Source organism: Sander lucioperca, chromosome 14 (assembly GCF_008315115.2).
Source record: "Sander lucioperca isolate FBNREF2018 chromosome 14, SLUC_FBN_1.2, whole genome shotgun sequence".
NCBI classification, from domain to species: domain Eukaryota; kingdom Metazoa; phylum Chordata; class Actinopteri; order Perciformes; family Percidae; genus Sander; species Sander lucioperca.
Genome location: NC_050186.1, coordinates 16580534 through 16600753, shown reverse-complemented (window position 1 = coordinate 16600753; position 20220 = coordinate 16580534). Strand labels below are relative to the sequence as shown.

General features: G+C 38.9%; 1 protein-coding gene across 4 annotated transcripts; it reads right to left on the bottom strand.

Moving 5' to 3' along the window:
* Nucleotides 1-1657: 1657 nt before the first annotated feature.
* On the bottom strand, nucleotides 1658-10003 carry LOC116047294 (homocysteine-responsive endoplasmic reticulum-resident ubiquitin-like domain member 2 protein). 4 transcript variants are annotated; one of them, XM_035991628.1, is made up of 10 exons: nucleotides 9957-9982; nucleotides 9117-9471; nucleotides 8062-8158; nucleotides 7771-7848; nucleotides 6353-6466; nucleotides 6066-6199; nucleotides 5467-5580; nucleotides 5092-5382; nucleotides 4739-4847; nucleotides 1658-2740 (listed from the first exon to the last, which is right to left on the bottom strand). In XM_035991628.1, exons 2-10 carry the CDS (start codon nucleotides 9134-9136, stop codon nucleotides 2573-2575), a joined length of 1125 nt encoding a protein of 374 aa, XP_035847521.1. In that variant the 5' UTR covers nucleotides 9137-9471; nucleotides 9957-9982; the 3' UTR covers nucleotides 1658-2572. The 4 variants fall into 4 exon arrangements, with proteins under 4 accessions (XP_035847521.1, XP_031151842.1, XP_031151844.1 ...); XM_031295982.2 differs by lacking the exon at nucleotides 8062-8158 and having other exon boundaries at nucleotides 9898-10003; XM_031295984.2 differs by lacking the exon at nucleotides 8062-8158 and having other exon boundaries at nucleotides 6353-6463; nucleotides 9898-10003.
* Nucleotides 10004-20220: the final 10217 nt, after the last annotated feature.

Genomic DNA, 20220 nt, shown 5'->3' with positions numbered 1-20220 from the left:
AACAATGTAATCCCATCTGCGGCGATATTGACACAGAGAGCCGTCCTCTCACTTCATTAATAAGTCTATGACAAAAAACCGCTGTGCTGACCACAGCTGGTAGCCTAGCAACGCGTATTGTTTACATGTCTTTTGACAATGCGGCTGCATTATCAGAAGCCAGAGCAAGCTAGATTTGGACATGAGTGATGATGGATAATATGATTTCTTGACTTCATGACGTTTACCATCGGTGTTAAAGGAAACTGGTTAGTAAAGGACATAAGAGGTAATTTTTTGACTTTTTGACAGAAAGGGAACCTGTTGAGGCGGGAAACTTGCAACTAACCCTGAGCAGAGGTCTAATCAGCCACAGTAAGTGAAAACACCTGTGTGGATGTGCGGGGTCTTTAAACATGACAATTACCGACAAAAGATTAATTCACATAATAAGTATCAATGCTATGCAAACCTTTCAGTCTAGATATAGGGAGGCCTTGGTTTGATAATGTAGCTTGAGAGAGTAAAAGCAAGAAATTAATTATATATAATAATAATTAAACAGCTTAAATGTCCTTAATGTTTATTATACCTGTGCAAACATTGATTATGATTGATTATGACTGTTATTAGTAGTAATTATACCTACCTAATTAGTTTGATGCTCTTGATTGCTCATTGTTTTTGAGCAGCATGTGCTCTGATCTAGAGGCAGCACTGGCTTCAGCCCCATGTATCCAGACCTGAGCTTGCACAGTAGAGCTAAAGGTTAACTGAATCCATAAAGTAATCCATTTAACATTAAATATTTGAATTATTTATTATGATATATTTATTTATTTATATAGGCCTCAGTGGTCCTCTAATACTGTATCTGAAGTCTCTTTCCCGAAATTCAGCCTTGGTTCAGAATTACAGCCACTACGAGCCAGTCCCACAATGAGCTTTCCTTAGGATGTGCCATTTCTGTCTGTAGCTTTAGGCGCTGTTTACACGTACATGGTTATTTTGAAAAACGGAGACATTTCCCTTCGTTTGTGCCCTTCGTTTACACGCAAATGGAGAATTTGCCTCTGAAAACGAGTCTTTCTAAAACCTCCGGCCAGAGTGGAGATTTTGGAAAACTTTGTTTGCATGTAAACTGAGACAAACAGGTTTAGGCAGCCGAGGAAGAGAAGAGAGAGGAAGTGATTCGTTGCTGTTGTTGCTATTTTCGGGATTCTGACATGGGCTTGAGCTTCTCGTTACACTGCCACCTACAGGTTTGACATCCTCTTGACAGCATATATGTATACACGGGTACATGTAAACGAACACTTTTTTGAAAACTGACAGCTGTGCACGATGTTTTAAATGCTATTGAGGAGGAGAGAGGCGGGGCAAGGTGGAGAGTGGGGGTGTGGCCTTGACCAACTGCCATGCTTCGCTCATTTGCAAGCCATGATGTCTCTCTCTTTCTCATGGGCGGGCAAAGCAGAGAAAGGGGAGGTAACCTTTCCCCTTATGACCTCATATAGGGAAGACTCCAGATTGGCCCATCTGAGCTTTCATTTTCTCAAAGCCAGAGCAGGATACCCAGGGCTCAGTTTGCACCTATCACCATTTTTAGCCACTGGGGGACCATAGGCATGCTGGGGGAACTCATATTGTTAAAAAAACCTCATAAAGTGAAAATGTCATGCCATGGGACCTTTAATAAACATGATTATTATGGTACACATGTTAAAGATACAGCAGTAGCCATTTTCACAAACTCAAGAGGTGTAGCTTTGTCCTACTCCTACATGAACTCTGAATTGTGGCAGTGCTTTATTTAACAGTAAAACATTTGAAAGTGTCTCTTCTCCGCTCAATGCCACATGACTTAAATCCCAACAACAACAACCGTCCTGTTTGATATTCCATTAATTCTGGAAGATTAATTCTTCTACTTCACTCAGTTCTTTCAGGCTGTCAGAGAATTAGTGGTACATTGTTTCACTAGTAAAAATCACACTTCTGTAGCCAACATCACTCTGAGATACACTTCAACACAGTACACAGTAATGTGTTCAGACACATTTTATGAGCTTTCAGGCCCAAATCACTAAATTATCACAGGCGCTGCATTAGCTTTTGGACTGAAGTGGCCCTTACTAAAATAAAATGTCTTGTTTGGATACAACCACCATTACAAAAAAACATAACAATTCAAACAAAACTAACAAATATCGCAACTTCTTACAAAGGAAAAAGAGATTCAGGTTGTTAAACACAAGGAGTGCCGTCAGTAATTTCCTTTATAAATATGCCTTCTGTCCCTATTTTAAAAATTACAGAATGCATTGACAGACACTTATTATTTTGACTATGTTTATGAGGCATCCCTACCAATCCCACTTAAACTAATCTTCGTGTCATTGGGCAGTTCAAAAACTCCATGTGACCACTTTTTGGGTTACAATCAGTCATTTGTGTTTTGGCTCAGAGTCTTACATATGTAGTAAAGTACACTATTGGGAAACTACAACACTGTACTGCAACAGAAAACAGTTTCCCTAAGCAGGTAGGATACTCGTCTTCTTAAGAATGTGCCCTTGTGGCGGCTTGTGGTTCAGTTAGCAGCGTTTGGCGGTCCCTCTGGGATGAGTGACATGAAAAAGGTTATGATGAACGACCACGTGGAGGACAGGAAGCCTGTGTGGGGGGCGCTGTTTGGATCCTCTGCTCCTTCCTCTCCACTTTCCCCATCATCGTCCGAGCCGTCATCCATCACTCCTTCCTATACAGGATAAAGTCAAATTATAGGAGGACAATCAGGTAAGATACAGCATGTTTACAGTAACATGCAGTGCACTCATTACACATATTTGATTGTGAAATGTGATATCCACTACTTGAGCAATAGCTCCCTAATGCAAAGTTACTGTCAATGTCTGAACAATTGAGACCTATCTGTACTGTAACAAAGACTTTTTTTTTGGAAAGATTTTTTTTATAATTTTTAGGCCTTTATTGTTGATAGGACAGCTTAGACTTGAAAAGGGAGGGAGAGGGGGAATGACATGCAGCAAAGGGCCGCAGACATCTACCTTAATTAATCACTGATTTAATGCACCACCTGGTAAGCAAGCTAAGTGACTCAAATCAAACACACCTACGATGTGTCATCAACATGTGCACGCTGGGTGTGGCTAACATGCTAAAATGCTCATGGTTGATCATCTGCATTCACTTAGGAACTTTGTAACTTAGAGAGCTGTTTGGAGACTTTCTGCTGTTTTTTGACAATAATCCATGATGTGACTGCAGAGCCTCATTCAACTCAAAACTTTGAGGAGCTCAGTGGGACAGAAAGGCTGAGTGGACTGGTTATATTGTGCTCAAGTTGAACCTGGGGCAGATTGAGGAGTGCCTCGCGAATGACGTTCAGACAGGTTAGTACAACAAAAAAATCATTGACAAATGTAACTTTCTCCAGATGAGAACTCCAGCTACCTCTACCTAGCAGCGTTGTGTTTGTGTGTGTGTTACGCAGTGTTTAAAAACTGTGCAGTCACTCTTTTTCTTAGTGTGTTTGTGGCAGCAGCCGCTGTGGAGTTTATGTTGTTTATACATCTCTGTGTTGGCTACCTTGGTGATGATGAATTTTTTTTTTTTTTTATATTGTTGGTTACTCAGAGTACATTTTAACTGACATTTTAACTGACCTACTTTTTACTTTTATTCAAATACATTTTACATAAGTACTTTTATTTAAGTAAAATGGTTTTAAAGTAACAGTACTTTACTTGAGTACAATATTATCGTACTCTTTTCATCCCTACCTAAAATGTCCCTAAAGCGGCAAATGGCAATTACTTTCATTATTGTTTTAAGTGCTCATATTATGCTCATTTTCAGGTTCATAATTGTATTTAGAGGTTGTACCAGAATAGGTTTACATGGTTTAATTTTCAAAAAACACCATATTTTTGTTGTACTGCACATTGCTGCAGCTCCTCTTTTCACCCTGTGTGTTGAGCTCTCTGTTTTAGCTACAGAGTGAGGCATCTCACTTCTATTCCATCTTTGTTGGGAGTCGCACATGCGGAGTAGCTAGGTAAGGACTACTAGCTAATCAGAAGCAGAGTATGAGGGCGTGCCACGTTAGCAGCTAGGCGAGCATTATAACGTGTGTTACAAAGTGACGCACGTTCGTCACAGAAGTAAAGGCTGGACTACAATAGAGCTGTTTGGAGCAGTTGGTGAAAAGTGTTTTCTGTTGGAGATGGTAAGTCCCTTTGGGGTGGACTTTGGGCTTTTTCAGTTTGTAAACCTATAACATGCACAAAAAACATAACACAATAAAGGAAAGTGAAAAAGCCAAAAAGCATAATATGAGCACTTTAAATAATCTGTTAATTCTTTTTTAAGTTAATCTATTTATCATTTAGGTTATAAAATGTCAGAAAAAGCCCATTAAAATTTCCCATAGCCTATGGGGGCATCTTTAAACTGCCTTTTTTGTCAGACAGAATCTAAAACACAGTTATTAAATCTAAAATGATATAATCCTCACCTTGAGAAACTGAGACCAGCAAATGTTTGGCGTTTGTTCTTAATAAATTGTTTAAACGATTAATCGATTATGATGTGATATTCCAGCCCTACTTGTCGCTTTTGCTCAGCTATTCAATGCATCTACGTTGTATTTGTAACCACGATGGGTTACAGATAGAAATCCCTTTAGCCCTGGGTAATGTTTTTGGTGAAACTGAGATGAATGAAAGGAAGCTACCATTTCCTCAAAGTCGTGGTTTTGTAGCTCTCCCTCCATATCGTCCTGATTTGCTCTGTCTCCAGGGAGTTCATTCTCCAGGTTGAAGGGAAACCAGCCGGCCTGATGCCTGCAGTGACCGAAAAAACAAACTTTTTAGATCCTGCCAATAACAATTAATATCATTATTAATTATACGTTTGCGTAATATGTGTTCTAACTTGTGCCAGGAGTACCACATTTTAATTTCCTGTTTAACTGACTGATGTAGTTGCTGTCAGACAAGAACCTCTATCATTATGGGAGGTGGATGGCATGATGTACAATATTAACCAAAAGCCCAAAATACCAAGTCAATATACAGCAGGACTCACAGGTAAAGCACTAGCATGGCCATCATCACCATGACAAACCGACTGAAGGAGGAGTAGAAGTAGACTATACTGAGTAGGATCGCAGCACGTGAAAATGTGTACACCCAGTCCAGCCAATCCCGGTTCAGCTCCTCCTCGTTCATGATCTCCCCTCCCTGGGCGTTCATCTGGACTTCCTGGTTGCCACGGCCCCGATCCACCTGAGGTCGCTGGGTCAGAGGGTCGGGCTGGTTAGAGTGAGTCGAGGGCTGGTCTGGCCTGAGGTGTTGAGAGGAGGCAGCCAGTAACTGACTGAAGAGGGACAGAAAGGATAAAAGCACAGTTGGCTGCCTGGATAGAGGCCCGGCAAACATTCAGAAACATGAAGGGACTTACTAATGCATGTGGTATTGCCGGGCATACAACTGCTGCCACCACATTAGTGTCATGGGGTTGTAATAGGCGGGCATGTTTGTGGGAGGAGTTGACTGTGGGGAGTACTGATTCCAGCTGGAAATAGAGACATTGCGTTACAAAAACATTTGACCTGTGTCAACCATGATTATAATCAGGAAACAGGCCAACTTAACATGAACCACAATTGTCAAAGAGGCTGAGATGGACAGAAAATGTTACTTTGCTAAACTAATTCTTTCAATCCGATAGCAGCTCTGTATTACTATAGCCTCTTTCAGACATGGAATACAGAACAGCTTGCTTTATAAATTGGTGGAAGTGATAGCTTCTTGACTTCTCATTCAGACATGTGTCTTTTATGTGAATATTTGTGTTCTTGAGGCTTTCTTGAGTCATTCCAGGACTTTTCTTGCTTGTGTGATATTTGGCATCTAAATTATCGGTCAGGAATGATCTGCTTAAAAAGTTTAATTTTTTTCTATGCTCTAAAAATCTTTAGTTGCTGCAGTAAGTCAGCTTACTCAAATACTCTAACTCTGCACTGCAGCAGTTACGTTTTCACCAGTCCAAAAGCTTACCTGTGTACCATAAATTGTGGATACATCTGGTGGTAAGGGAAGGGTCCAGATCGCTGTCTGAGTCCATCACTGCTCTCTCCTGTAGATGACTGGCTATGTTGACCAGTGGAAGGACTAGTAGAGTTTTGAAGGGGCTGTAACCAGAAGATAAATTGCAGGTTATAGTTTATGGCAAGTGGCAAATCTCAAATCCTCAAGGAGGTGTAAATTACAGCAGTGAGAGCTGGATGATGAAAGGAAATGTGCTGATGATGAAATGAATGGAAAGGATCGCGTGGGTGACACACCGTGGGACCAACTGAGTCCTCCTGAGGATTGTTACTGTGGCTGCAGGGGGGCTTCGGCGAGCTGGGAGGGGTTCGTGAGGCGCACACCAGATGGAGCATATGGTACTCATCCTGCTGTAGATGCAAATACAGCTCATTAGTAAACAGAGTCCAAGTTAAGTCATGTTCAAAGAAAAAAAAGGATAAACTTATGAACTTTGTCGGTGTAAAGTGCGTTATTTAAGCATTTCAGAATACTAACACTATTCATATTATCTGCGTAATATTGATAAATGCTATACTGCTAGTATAGCATGACCCAATTGATTTTCTCAGTAAAATACCACCAAATTACAATAAAACTTGAGATACATACATATATACAACCTGATATAATGCATTACTTTAATAGTGAATATTGCTGTAATACTTGGTAGTGGATAGCATGTTTGCATCTTTCTGTCTATTTGTCAAATACAAAGCCCATTTTAATGTTGGAGATGGCTGCCTTTATAGGAACATGGTATGTACATATGGCAAGTTTTAATCTGTCAGGTGGGTGTTCCAAATTTAATACATTTGATCCATCAAAACATTTCAAAAGCAAGAAAAATATTCAAACAATGCATAAGGCCCAAAAACAGTGTGTGACATCCAAACAAAGTTACACCCCTATGCAACTGAACATCTCACTCCTAAAACATAGCTCTTAGTATACTGCTGTAACAGCCTCCTTCTGGGAAGGCTTTACACAACCTTGCTGCAGGGATTTTCTCCCTTCAGCCACAAGAGCATTAGTGAGGTCAGTCAGTGCTGTTAGGTGTAAAGGCCTGGCTCACAGTCCGTGTTGCAGTTTTATTGGTGTTTGATGGGGTTGAGGTCATAGCTCTGTGCAGGCCTGTCAAGTTACTCCTCCTGACCAAACTGGAAAAAAATGTTTCTTTATAGACCACACTTTGTGCACAGGGACTTTGTCATGTTAAAACAGGAAAAGGGACTTCCATAAATTGTTGCCACAAAGTTGAAAAAACACTGTCTAAAATGTCATTGTATCAGAAAGATTTCTCTTAACTGAAACTAAGGGACCTAGCACAAACCATGAGATACTTACAGTATGCAGTTGGTGAAAGCAGAGAATCAAGCAGCTTTTGTGCTTCTTGTTAGCTTTACAATTATTCAACCAATGTTTTGGGTTTGGTTCGTTTGTCTGCAGGATTACACAAAAAGTACAAGCCCGATTTTCCTGAAACTTGGTGAAAGGGTGTAGCATGGGCCAATGAAGAACCCATTACATTTTGGAGCAGATCTGAATCACGGAGCAGATACATAAATTATGTTTTACTTTCGTTAACAATGTAAGATAGGGCATAGCGTTGGTGGAGGTCTGCGTTCTCTGAGTCACTCTTATAAATATGAAATCCAACACATAGGGAGCCTACCTTTCTGAGCACATCTTTTAAGGTAAAGTGATCCAAAAGCAGCTTCCCAGAATACACCAGCCTCTGGTCTTTGGAGCTCTAGAAATCCAAAATCATTAGGATAATGGGGTCACCGGAGATAATTGTAAATTAGCAAAATGTACAGAATATAGTTCATTTAATTTTGTTTGCCCTGTATAAACATTGACAAAAACAACAATAAGCAATAAAATAGCAAACTGAAAGAGTGAGTGAGTGGATGAGATTATAATAACCTCATTTGGAATAAATGGGTTTTAACAGTGGATTAACCTCGCAGTGCAACAAGGTCAGGTGTGTCCTCTTAAAGCCTGCATTCACTGTACGACCATTCAGGAGTTTAAATTGCCTATTTCCAATCCTGGCCAACCTGCAATGGAGAACCATTTATTCTGGATTCAAGATGCCTCACTGTTAAATATGCCACAGTTAATGTCCACTAAAAAAGACTAAGTGGAGCCCTTATAGAGATTAATCCACAGCTTTACAAGGGAGAAGTTTGTCCCTTTGTGTTTACAATGATTGCATCAAAACAAGTCCCAGGAAACAATGGAAAAGGAGCAAAGTCACACTAGCAGCACAATACAGCAGGAATCTAAATGCCTTCCTTTCATTGTGATGTCAAATCTACAGACGCCAAGGCTCTTACAGCTACTATGACTCTGGAAATCAAACATCTTTCACTTTAGAGTACAGATCAAGGTTAATGGTTTTGTGATAATTCAACAGTAATTTGAATCACAAAAGAAGTGTAAAAGGATTCAAACAGTGATCTAAACATGTTGGCAGTGTTAGTCCTGGACTCAAATACAGTTAAAAGTCTACAATACCAGCCAAATCCATTTCTTCTACACTATTTCTGAGTGGAACGGGAAATCTGACATTCAACAACAGGCAACAATGTTTGATCTTATCTTATACAACTCACTTCTTGGGTTTAAACTACAAACATCATACATACCATCACACGCAGGGACCCACCTGACGATGCATAAGTAACTGATGTTAACAGTTTTTGTCCGGCTGGGAACACTTTTTACTTGCAATGCATCAAATGGTCATATTTATGTTTTAATTGCACATTGTCCCTTATAAATAAATTGAAATTGAAACTTGTTTATGTCACCAGTTTCACTCTCCCTTGACGTTTCTTGCCACACTATGCTGTCAAACTGCCCAATAAAGGCAAAAAACAACACACAGGATACAACTCTTTCCTGTGATTCAACAAAGGTGATAAGCTATGACAGAGTAAAGTAATTGGCATTAATACATCGTTAATGTTCTCATCTCAGCAGATTTAAGTGGACTGGAGCCAAAATACTCACTGGTTTGCATGGGTATACATCTGACAGGTGTGCTTTAAGTTTCTTCACGGTCCAATTCTGGCAACAGTTGATGGTCTGGTCATCGTACATCTGGTTGGGTGCCCTGATGACAAGGGTAACAGCAGGACTGTCCACAACACCTTGATCCATGACTAAAAACCATTTGTCTCCAGTGGTGAACAAAAAAAAAGAAGATCTGGACTGCCCTGTTAGAGGTACTGGCTACAGTCCTCCTAAAAGTTTTCTCCTGACATCAGAGCGAAGCTTTAATATTATAAAGTCTGATAATGCTAATGTGCGTCTGCAAGGTGTTTCCTGTAATTGTGTACAGACGGCTCACTGGAACTGCTGGAACCTAAGGTCAGAAAGGGGACATGAGATTAGCGTGATCCGTGATAGCGTGAACAATAGGCAGATTTATTACAGACAAGTTATTTGTGCTTGCAATTTGGCATTATGTTTCAATAATATTTCAGAAATAATTAACTGTTACTTGTTTGAATGCTACTCTGGCACTGTTATAACGAGCTCGTACAGATGTAATGTTATAGAGGCGTAACGGCATGTATGGAATTATAATAACATTTGCCTATAGCTAGCCCTGGTTAGGAGTATTTAACAACTGGCTAAGCTAATTTAGCCTCACTAGGTTTTCTGCTACTAATGTTAGTCAACATTAGTAGCAGAAGTTGTTAGCATACTCAATTAGCCAAATTAGAACGATCTTGTTTTATAAACGTATTCGTCTCACACAAAGTACTTGCATATCTTTTTTGCCTACCTTGTTTACCCCCAGTGACCGAAATACAAAGCCTACTTGTAACTCCAAGCCCTGACTACTTGGGTGTTGGTCTTCTTCGTTGCACTTCAGGATGTTGTCGACATGTAATGTTTATGGTGCGTTACCGCCACCCACTGGTAGACGTGTGAGTTTTTCTTCTGCCTTTATTCAAGGAATTAATTCATTTATTTTATTAATTCCCAAGTGGAAATTACATATTTTTTACACTCTGTTGTTACATATTACACCGAGGCCCGAAATACACAAACAACCCCAAACAGGCGAGGTGAGGCGCCCCGAGCAGTGCCTTACTCAAGGACCCTTCGGTTCCAAAACCGTGTCCCTAAGGATTGAGCTACTGTCACCCCCATATTTGGCATAGTCTACTTACGGCGTATTGCTGTTGCGTATTCACATTCACATAGTGCGTATTGCCACTGTTTACTGTCCACATCTTTGTTAATATCAATTGTCTGTATTATTTTATATAATCTAGTATTAGATATTCCATCAGTATTTATATAAATTAGATGGAAAAAATAGTAGCCATTTTTTTTCTTGGTAGGCTGCAACGCTACACAATTCATCAGAGCCACAAACTACAGCATCCAAAATAACCATAAAGTTGAATCAACACCTTTCTAAAACAAAAACTCAACTGAACATTACACTTTCGTGAAGGTAAGATTTATTGCGGGACTGTATTAATTAACTTCTGCATCTGTACCAAATAAACTGGCAGCTAAGTGTATTCTTATAGACATTTTTTTCTGAATCTATTCACTTGATTATGGCCTTAAATCAGGGAAAAGATTGGAAACAATAAAATCACAAGAATATTAATCAACTGCACAAAGATTGAATCACTGACTGAACAAACAAGTGATTGATTAGTGCTGTGATGGGCCCATGGGCTAAGGTCTGTTGCAGTTGAAGTAGTCTTGCATTGCCATATCTCCACAGCTCTGTGATTCAATTTGACTGCCATCTGGTGGTGGCACAGCATAACACCCTGCCCATAGACTGTTACAGTCAATGACCCTGCCTCGCTCTAGTTCCCTATCTGATTTTATAAAACACAAAATCTTCGCTCTGCTTGGGCAATTGTGTGGTTTTTTTTGTTTTGTTTTTTGCCTATTTCAAGATAACTAGTACTCAATCATCACTGTACGCATCAAGGCAAATGATAACATCTTTTTGTTTGTTTATTACAATAAATCAAATACAAGTCCCATAACTGCAAAGCAGTAAGCATTACACTTTAGTATATCAACAGGCAAGTGAAGTCAATTACAGAAAAAGAAGTAACTTTTCACACATTCAAAACAGTAAATGATGCCAGTCATTGGTGGTATGTAGTGAAAATACCATTAAAGGTGCAGTAGGTAAGCCTTATAAAACTAACTTTCTGTCATATTTGCTGAAACTGACCCTATGTTTGAGTAGAACTACATGAAGCAGGTAATAAATAAAAAAAATCTGGCACCACCTACAGCCTGTAGTGCGATTTGCAAAAATCCACAGCTCCCTGTTCAGATGCACCAATCAGGGCCAGAGGGGGTGTCTAACTGCGTGTCAATCACTGCTCATGCACACGCATTCATTCTCCCTTGTGGGGGGAGGGGCTTTGGAGACCGTTTTGGGCTTTAGCGGAAAGAGGGGAGGGACTGAGAAGTTATCGATGTTCAAATTTTTTGGCTAAGTCCTGGATCTTCGCAATCTTACCTACAGCACCTTTAACTGACTGGGTAATGTAAACACAGATATATACTTTACTGATTTACTGTACAGGTGTGACCTGCTAAATCCATTAACACGTCTTATCAGCCATAGCATTAGTATCGAGAGTGTACAACTGAACTAAATACATAATATTCAGTGTTTCATTACAATGTGTTTTATTAAAGCTAGATGAATACAAGCAAATTAAAATGATCAAGCCTAGGGAGAACATGAAGTTTTGCATTTAAACAACATAACCTAAATTTACTTATTTTAACCTTCAATGAAAAACTGAAAATAAATGTTTTCAATCTGCTCTAAAAATTGGTTTACCTACAGAAAAAAAATTCCAGACTACTATTTCCTGAGTAGACAAGAGCATGGCATTACTCATCGTGTGTGTGTGTGTGTGTGTGTGTGTGTGTGTGTGTGTGTGTGTGTGTGTGTGTGTGTGTGTGTGTGTGTGTGTGTGTGTGTGTGTGTGTGTGTGTGTGTGTGTGTTACATTGCAGCCTATTTGGGCGTTTTGAGGAGACAAGAGTGTAATAGTTTTGAAATCAATCACAACTATACCAAATTACAGCTAATTGCACCAGTAAATCCAAAATGTGAATGTCTTTTGCTGGGTTGAGGCTCCGTTTAATATGATTTGACCTATTTTTAGACCACTTCTTGACCCAGATTTCCTTCAGGTACTATAGTTTCCTAGCACTGTCCAAACACAGGTAGGTGAAGTGAATTGAAAAATTCTCGTCCATTGTGTGCGCTGTGATTGGTTGCTGCCTCACACGACCCTGAATAGGATGAAGCAGAAGATGGATGAATGGATTATGCTGTGTTCCATTTTCCTCGGAAGTCTGAGGTCTGAACTTGGAATAACGTCACACCTGAGTTGACCATGTTCCAGTTCCAGTGCTAACAACAAATTGTTAGGATTATGTGGTATTTTGCGTGATCAAACACCATAGTAACATGTCCACGGATAGAAGACTGACAGTACTGTGTGGATTTAATGAGACACAAATGAGACAGAAGAGCTCAAAAAAGTATATACATAGCGTACAGCTTTCACTGCTGTTGATGCTCGGAGCAGCCATGTTGGATTGTGATGTCGGGGTTGGTTGGTGAGGTTCTCCCGACTTTCAGAGTCAGAAATCTGATTTTACGGGGTGTTGACATTTCCGCCTGGGAACTCGGAAATTTTGACTAGAACTGGAACGCAGCCAGGTTAGCCATTGTTAGCAATGCCAGTGATAACAACGCATTATGCGGTATTTTGCACATACAAACACTAGCAACATGTCCACAGAAGATGGACAGTGGTTGCTACTGTTGATGCCCTTAGTAGCCATTTTGGATTGTGGTGTCAAGGTTTGTGAGGCTCTCCTGACTTTCCTAATCGGAAATCCAACTTTAGGGGGCGTTCCAGTTGAAATGTTCGACAGGGAACATGGAAATTCTGACTTCCCAATTAAACTGGAATGCACCATAACTAGAGCACTGGAATCTGGGGCAGTTTCTTGGTGCTCCTTTTAGCCAATGCTCTTCCTTTTTTTCAAATATCTTTTGGCATTCTCTTGAAGCTTGCTCTTTAAAATCATATTTGCAAAATAGTTATTTTCTCATTATTCCGGAGTTACACAACCACATCAGAACCTCCTGAATCTCAGCAGGAGGGTGAAGCACTTTCCATGTGAAGTCCATCAATCATGTTTGTTTCACTATGTTAACACATGACGGATCACCCTCTCTCAGAGGATGCAACGTGTTTACAAGGTGATGTAAGTCAGTGAAAGGCTATGCATGCCAATTTCTTTCATTTTCCTCTCCCTGTGTGTGTATCCATTTATTACCCTGCTTCACAAAGGACTGTTTTTCACACCCTGCCTCAATTTAGCAGTGGATAATTTTGTAATATGGGACACCTACAACCTGCTGCCACTTTTTGTGAGAAGTTAAAGGGTTGATATTAGGCCAGCATTAACCTAAATTATGATGTCATTTCCAACCCCTATAGAAAATTATATTAATAACATGCATCATCTTATACACTGGTGTGATACCAGGAGATGGTTCTTTTCCCCCCCATTAGTTGTGTCTCTGTTGCTGCTGTTGACATTGTGTTTATTCTCGGCCTGTTCAATGGGCTCTTGCTGCAGCCCCACTACCCTTTTTAATAAAACGTGAATGGAGCTTAGTTGGGTACACAAATAAAGATTTGTTTGTGTTTGCATTAGTAGAGGATGTAAAAGAACATTGCAGATCAATGTTTCTCAGTGATTGTTCCTGATTTTATTTATTTCATTTTTAGATAGGTAAAGTGATCCCCTGACAATGATTGCATCTTATATAAATGAACATTATTTATTTATTTACTCTGAACAACTAAACTGATTTATTTTACTCCCTCCATTTAGGATTCATGTAACTGATGTATGAACAGTTAATGAATGATTGACAATATAATAAAGTTGTACACCATAGGATCTGCCTAGCAACCATTTAAAAATGATATAGCAACCATGGTGATGGCGCAGTGGATATGACACATGCCTTTGGTGTGGGAAATCTGGGTTCAAATCCCCCTGCGATACATCAACCAATGTGTCCCTGAGCAAGACATTTAACCCGCATCCAATCATGGATAAAGCTAAATAACATGTAATGTAATCTGTTACTGTACAAGCAAGTGCCCCGAACCTTATAGGAACCGCCAAGGTCTAGCAACTACTTAGAAAGGTCATAGCAACCACACGGAACACCCAACTTCCACCTTTTGATTTTGGATGATGGGTAATCATCACTGTTAACATACTGTACCAGCATATTTTCTTACTACAATGAAGAATTGTGAGGGAAATTATCTTTCCTTCACCTTGTTCTTCCATTTCTCTCATCCTGTAAAATGTCAGTCTATTTACACAACCCTCAGAGAGCTTCCTGTGGTTATACTGGCAAAAAAGGACGCACTTTATAGAGGTCACCCCATATGTCATGCCACTCTTTCTTAAAGGGGGTTTCCATCTGCAGAGAGAGAATGCAATTTAAAAGAAAACATGTTAGGGGCAAATTCCCTTTTAACATGAAGCTGCACTTTGAGCATGCTTGTGAGTTTTTCACAACTACACAATCAGACTGGGCAAAATTGAATGATAGGAAGTACCCTCAGTGGCCATTGGGAGGCATGGCAATGTCTGTAGATAACACTGAGCTGGGATCATTTCTTCTTTCTGCAATACGAGAAATAAGTCAAAGCAAATGAAAAGCTGTTAATTTTTCAACAATTCTGTGAAAGTAAATTTTCTGTTGAACTGAACAGATACAGAGGGGGCTCTGTTCATAATGAGTGTCCTCATTAGTGAGTCACTAGTGTGAAAAGGTCACTAGCTGGAGGAAGCTGGGGGACACAGATTTTAATTAAGCAGTTACAACTACAGTAGGTCTGTAATGCACTTTAATTTTCTTTGTTTGTTGAATTGCACTCATATTCCATCCATCCATCCATCCGTAAACTACTGCCAAACCCTCAGGTAGAACAATTACTAGTTTATCTGTATTTCGTGATGTTGCAATGTTTAGTTAGTGTTTAGTGTATTCATTGTGCTGCAGCAATGCTGGTAAAGACTCATTTCAGTAACGTTAGAAATGCTGGAAACTAGCCTCACTGTGTACTGGCCAGCCTTTAATACTCAAATATGTGCATCAATTAGCCATTTATTAATGACCTTTTAATAAGATATAACTGGGAAACGACGGATATCCCTTTAGATTACGGTACAGTTCTGTTGTAATTTGTTACACATGACCTTTTAATAAGATATAACAGCGGGACATAGCAACATATCTCACTTTAGTTTACATTACATTCTATTGTAATTTATTACAAATTACGTTCTAATAAGATATAACAGCGGGAAATAATGACAGATCACACTTTAGTTTACAGTACAGTTCTGTTCTTATGTGTCCCAAATTACGCATTAATAAGGATGTAACTAGGAAATAAAGATGCAATGTCCTGGTAGCTTCCACAGCCTATATGTGGTCGAATAGTAATAAGGGCATTACATGTTCTTATGTCTTAACTGGTATGGGAGTGTATCGTCGATGAAGCATGTATTAATAGTATATTTATATAATGTATGTACCACTTACAAACTCCACAGGACACTGGAGAGTATCCAGGCATGAGCGACTGTGTGAAGTAGACCGTGACGTGGTTTGACATTATTAGTTTTCTTCTAATAAGCATCAAATGACACGACTCTGCCCAATATTTGGTTTCTAAATGGAGTGTAATTTGGTATCTTAGTGTCCAAGTATAGTTACATTTTGGATTTTAATACAGCAATATATGCAGTTTCTAGTTACAGCATACATATGGCATCTTTGTTTTCTGTCTAATAAAGACCACATCATTTCTAGTTTTGGTCTAATTTGATACAAAGAAAGGCTTATTACGTATTTTTTATGTACCGTAAAATAAAGTGCGACCATTTAAACTAGGTCCTGTAGTATATGACCATTCTATAACTTTCTATAAACTTTGCTTAAAGGTTTGTTATAAGGGAGTCCTATGAACTTTACTCTACATTTACTGAGAACATCTGGAAATTGTTAACATGAGCAGAGGTCCCCCCAAGACAGAAGAGACCTTTTTTGGAGTTGTGCCAGATAACAGGCATTGATTGGCTAGTTACCTGATCCAATGATATACTTACAAAATTACGTCCTATGTTGATACAATGCATAGGATATATACGTTGTTCACACAAAGAAAAGGCGGAACGACTTTTTGGAAGAATTTGGGTTGGTCGTTCTCCAAGCTCTCTGCAGGAGTTTGTAAAATTGATGCTGAATCTTTGTTTGTAATAAACCTTTTTATAATCAAGAACAGTGTCGGCGGATTCCTCTTCATACAGCATCACAGCATTACTATTTAAGACACCACAGTCCTCTTCTTGCTATTTGTTTCAAGGCCTTTCCACTTTCTACACTAAGTATTGACTCATGACATAACCGATTAAATGAGTAAACAAGTAAAGTTTGCTTAGGCAGAAGCTTTGGTTAAAGTTTCTACCAAAGTCAGATATTTCAGTCATCCTTTGACAAATGATGTACAGTACTGTGTATGACAGAGATCTATATTGACTGTGTCGTAAATGAGACGCTCAGGGAAACTTGCTTGTTTGTCACTTTCGTACAAGTTCAAGGTCTGTCTGTTCTGGGCTTCCTGTATATAGGTCACCTCTGGTCTAGGTATTTAAAGAGGAGTACAGAGCGAGTTACACTTGCTTATTATGATGCCATTAGGATGTTACAGTGTGTGCCAAGATTTCTAGTGCCAGTCAGCGAAGCTTAAATGTATTTGTAAATTTTGTGAATGGATGACGCTCGCAGGTTTTATTTAATGAGTATGGTTTATTTTTTATTGATTGAGATTGATGTTTCACTGCTGTGAACCATGGAGTAAAGTACATTGAATTTCATCCAGTTTACCTATCTATTTACTCATGACATGGTATGAAACTTAGCTATTGCTCATGATTTTAAATCAAAAATTAAATTAAAAAGCATTGACAAATCCTTTGGGCATATTTGGAATGTTTTTCAAATGATTTAGCTTTATTGCTGTCTTGACCTTTTCCCCCTTTGAAATATCATGTCACAACATATAAAAGAAAGCAGTTATCTGTTGGCCAATGCTGTCAGTTTGTATTTCCATTTGTATTGTGCTGAATATATTCTAAAGCCCTTGTGCCCCACGGTGTAATTATTGATGGTTGTCTACAATTAGTGTGTCACTGGTATGGAAAAAGTCACCGGTTGAGGTTGGAGGAGGCTTTAACTGCATGCCTAAACTCCGGTTTTGACTGTGTTAAAGACCATGTCAAGTTTGTTTAAACCTTTAATTATGCCATAATGATAAGTAGAGCTCCTTCACTGTTTGGGGCCATTACTGGAATATTATGCAGCCTCAATGGCTCACTGTGTAATTTGTTGTCTTTAGATATATATACATACACACATATACATATATGGCTTTGTAATAGCACAAACATACACAAATATAATTAACAGCACACTGACAATCATTAAAATGAAATAACATGCAACCTAATTCATAATGCTGTCAAAGTATTATTGTACAAGTACATCTACTTATGAGTCATAAACTCACACCTTTCCACAAACCTGTTGCTTACGCTGGGTGGCAGTATGCATTCATTTTTACATTGAAACTAAGAGGCTAATTAACACACATGACACATTTCAACAACTATATTTCCATGCTCATGTTTGAAAAATGCAAATACATCAAGAGCATGACATTCATGTACACAGAGAACCATGACACTTGTGACAAACTGCTTTGTTTTTTTAACAATTCTTCTGGCAAGCTGTCTATTAAAACGTGCAGTATAGCTTTATACACATGCATGCACATACCCTAATTTGGCATCAGTGGGTCTAAAGAATAAATGCATCGCTGTCATTTTCAAATAGACATATTGCTCAGTCTTAAATTGATGTTTCTTTGACACTGACTGTATTTAATGTATCTCTTGTAACAGCTGGCTTAACCTTGTGCACTTTGATCCACTCTGCAGCCCCTTGCAGTCCTACAGTTTAAACTCTCAATTGATGTTTTTACGCTGTAATAGGGCCATTGATTAATTGGAGTAAAATTTGAAGATTACCCTCAGCATTTCATTGTGCGTCAATAGCTAAGTGTATCAAAGTGAAAAACGTTTCTTTTTGAGCTACATGACTGTCTTACGCACACATTTCTAGTCAGTCTATAATGGAAACAGGTTTCCTATCTGCGGGAGCTCCATAAACCGATTTCCTGATAGAGAGTGGGGAGAGGAAGGGAAAAAAAGAGAGGAAAAGAGGAAAATACTGAATAAATAAATAATGCTGTTATAATAGTTCTGGTTTCACCTGGCTGTGTATCTTATGACTCACCTGCCAACTAGGCATGAGCTGGTATACGATTCTGATGATAACCTTCAGCAAAAATATCACGGTATTGCGGTATTGCAATTACAGTCTGGGTGAAAACCAATTTTTTTTTCTCCATTGAACACAATGTATTTTATTTTGAAACACACTGCACACTGGCAGGGAGACAGATTACTAAACTGCAGTTTCTCTCCTTGACCACTCATAAAACGCATGACTACTGCCAACATCACACAACTGAGGTATTTTCTGTTAGCGCTACAATCATTACACCTTAAGTTTTCCACGTGCGCCAGCAAGAAGCCATCATCAAGAATGACTCAGTCCTTTCTCTATATGCAAGTGCTCTTTTTGTCCGCAGGAAGGAAACATTTACAAATTAGCCAAGGTCAATTGCATGCTATTTGGCTAAATACATTCTTTCCACTAGTGCTGAAAATGTGAAGATGGGAAGGTAAATTGCAGATTAAGTCACAGAAATGGTATTTGTCTCCTCTTTCATCTTGGGGTGGCTCGTTAGGTCGCATCACAGACATGATGACCCAGTGCCATGCCTCCAAAAAGGGACTATCATTGATGAGTCATGGGTCTATGAAACATTGCCTTTTGTTAGTTTTATTTCTGGCAAGCTCCTAATGGTCCCATACAAACCACGAATAGTGTACTCAGTAGACACTGGACGTGCACTATTCAGACAGAAACATCTTGACAGAGACATTGTAATCAGAAATGGTTCCCTACGTGGGTAAATTATTAGTTACACCAACTATAAATAGTTCTTGAATCCACTCCCAAGCATTAACGATAATCACTGGTGGTGTGCAGCCAGTGGCTCATTGTTAAGAATTGTAGGCTATTTAGAGGAAACTGTGATCTAAAAACAGAGCCCGCGACTGCTGGAAATAGTACTTTTGGAAATCAACACACAAAAAAGAACTACTTGCATCACCAGACGGTTTGTAAAAAAAAAAAAACATAAAGTAGGTGTCTTATTTAAATTTAGCACAGGAAACACAGATGACTATCTTTTTATATAACCCCAAGCAAAGAGAGAGAGATTGAAGGGTTTTCCAGCTCAAAACAATATTAATTTAGATATTTGCAGAATTGGCAGTGATGTTGACAAGGATACTTTTAAGGCTATTGGGTGAAAAATCGTTTGACAGTTCAGCCCACTAAAATACAATAGATGTTCTGTTCTTACTGATAACTTTTGTTTTACCACCCACTTAAGAACATCAACAGTAAAACTGACAAACTTAATGATGGCATTATTCAAGATTAATTTTGAAGGGTGATCATAAAGTAACTAAACTAGAAATACCTTCTTTTTTAAATTCATTCAATTTGAATAATCAGTAATACTGCACATCTCAGGCACACAATGTGGACATTTTACTTGAACACATTTTCAGCAAGTGTGACTATATGGTTAGTTTAGCATAGAGAGCATTGGCAAATGAGTGTTACAGCTTATTTTGGGGGTGACTTTTCCTGATCACTTGATTTGCATACATATTTTTGTGAACATGACATGTTCCTTAGTTTAAGTGGCAATTTATTTGAACTAGTTGCTCTTGCAGTGCAATCAATGTCTCTGGATGTAATCATAAGCATGGCCAATGTAAAATAGCTT

Coding starts and splice junctions, on each gene's coding strand:
- LOC116047294 (XM_031295982.2), bottom strand. CDS start 9,266: ATGGATCAAGGTGTTGTGGACAGTCCTGCTGTTACCCTTGTCATCAGG. Junction 6,467..7,770: donor TAAAAGATGTGCTCAGAAAG/GTAGGCTCCCTA, acceptor TTGCATCTACAG/CAGGATGAGTACCATATGCT. Junction 5,383..5,466: donor CGGCAATACCACATGCATTA/GTAAGTCCCTTC, acceptor GTCCCTCTTCAG/TCAGTTACTGGCTGCCTCCT.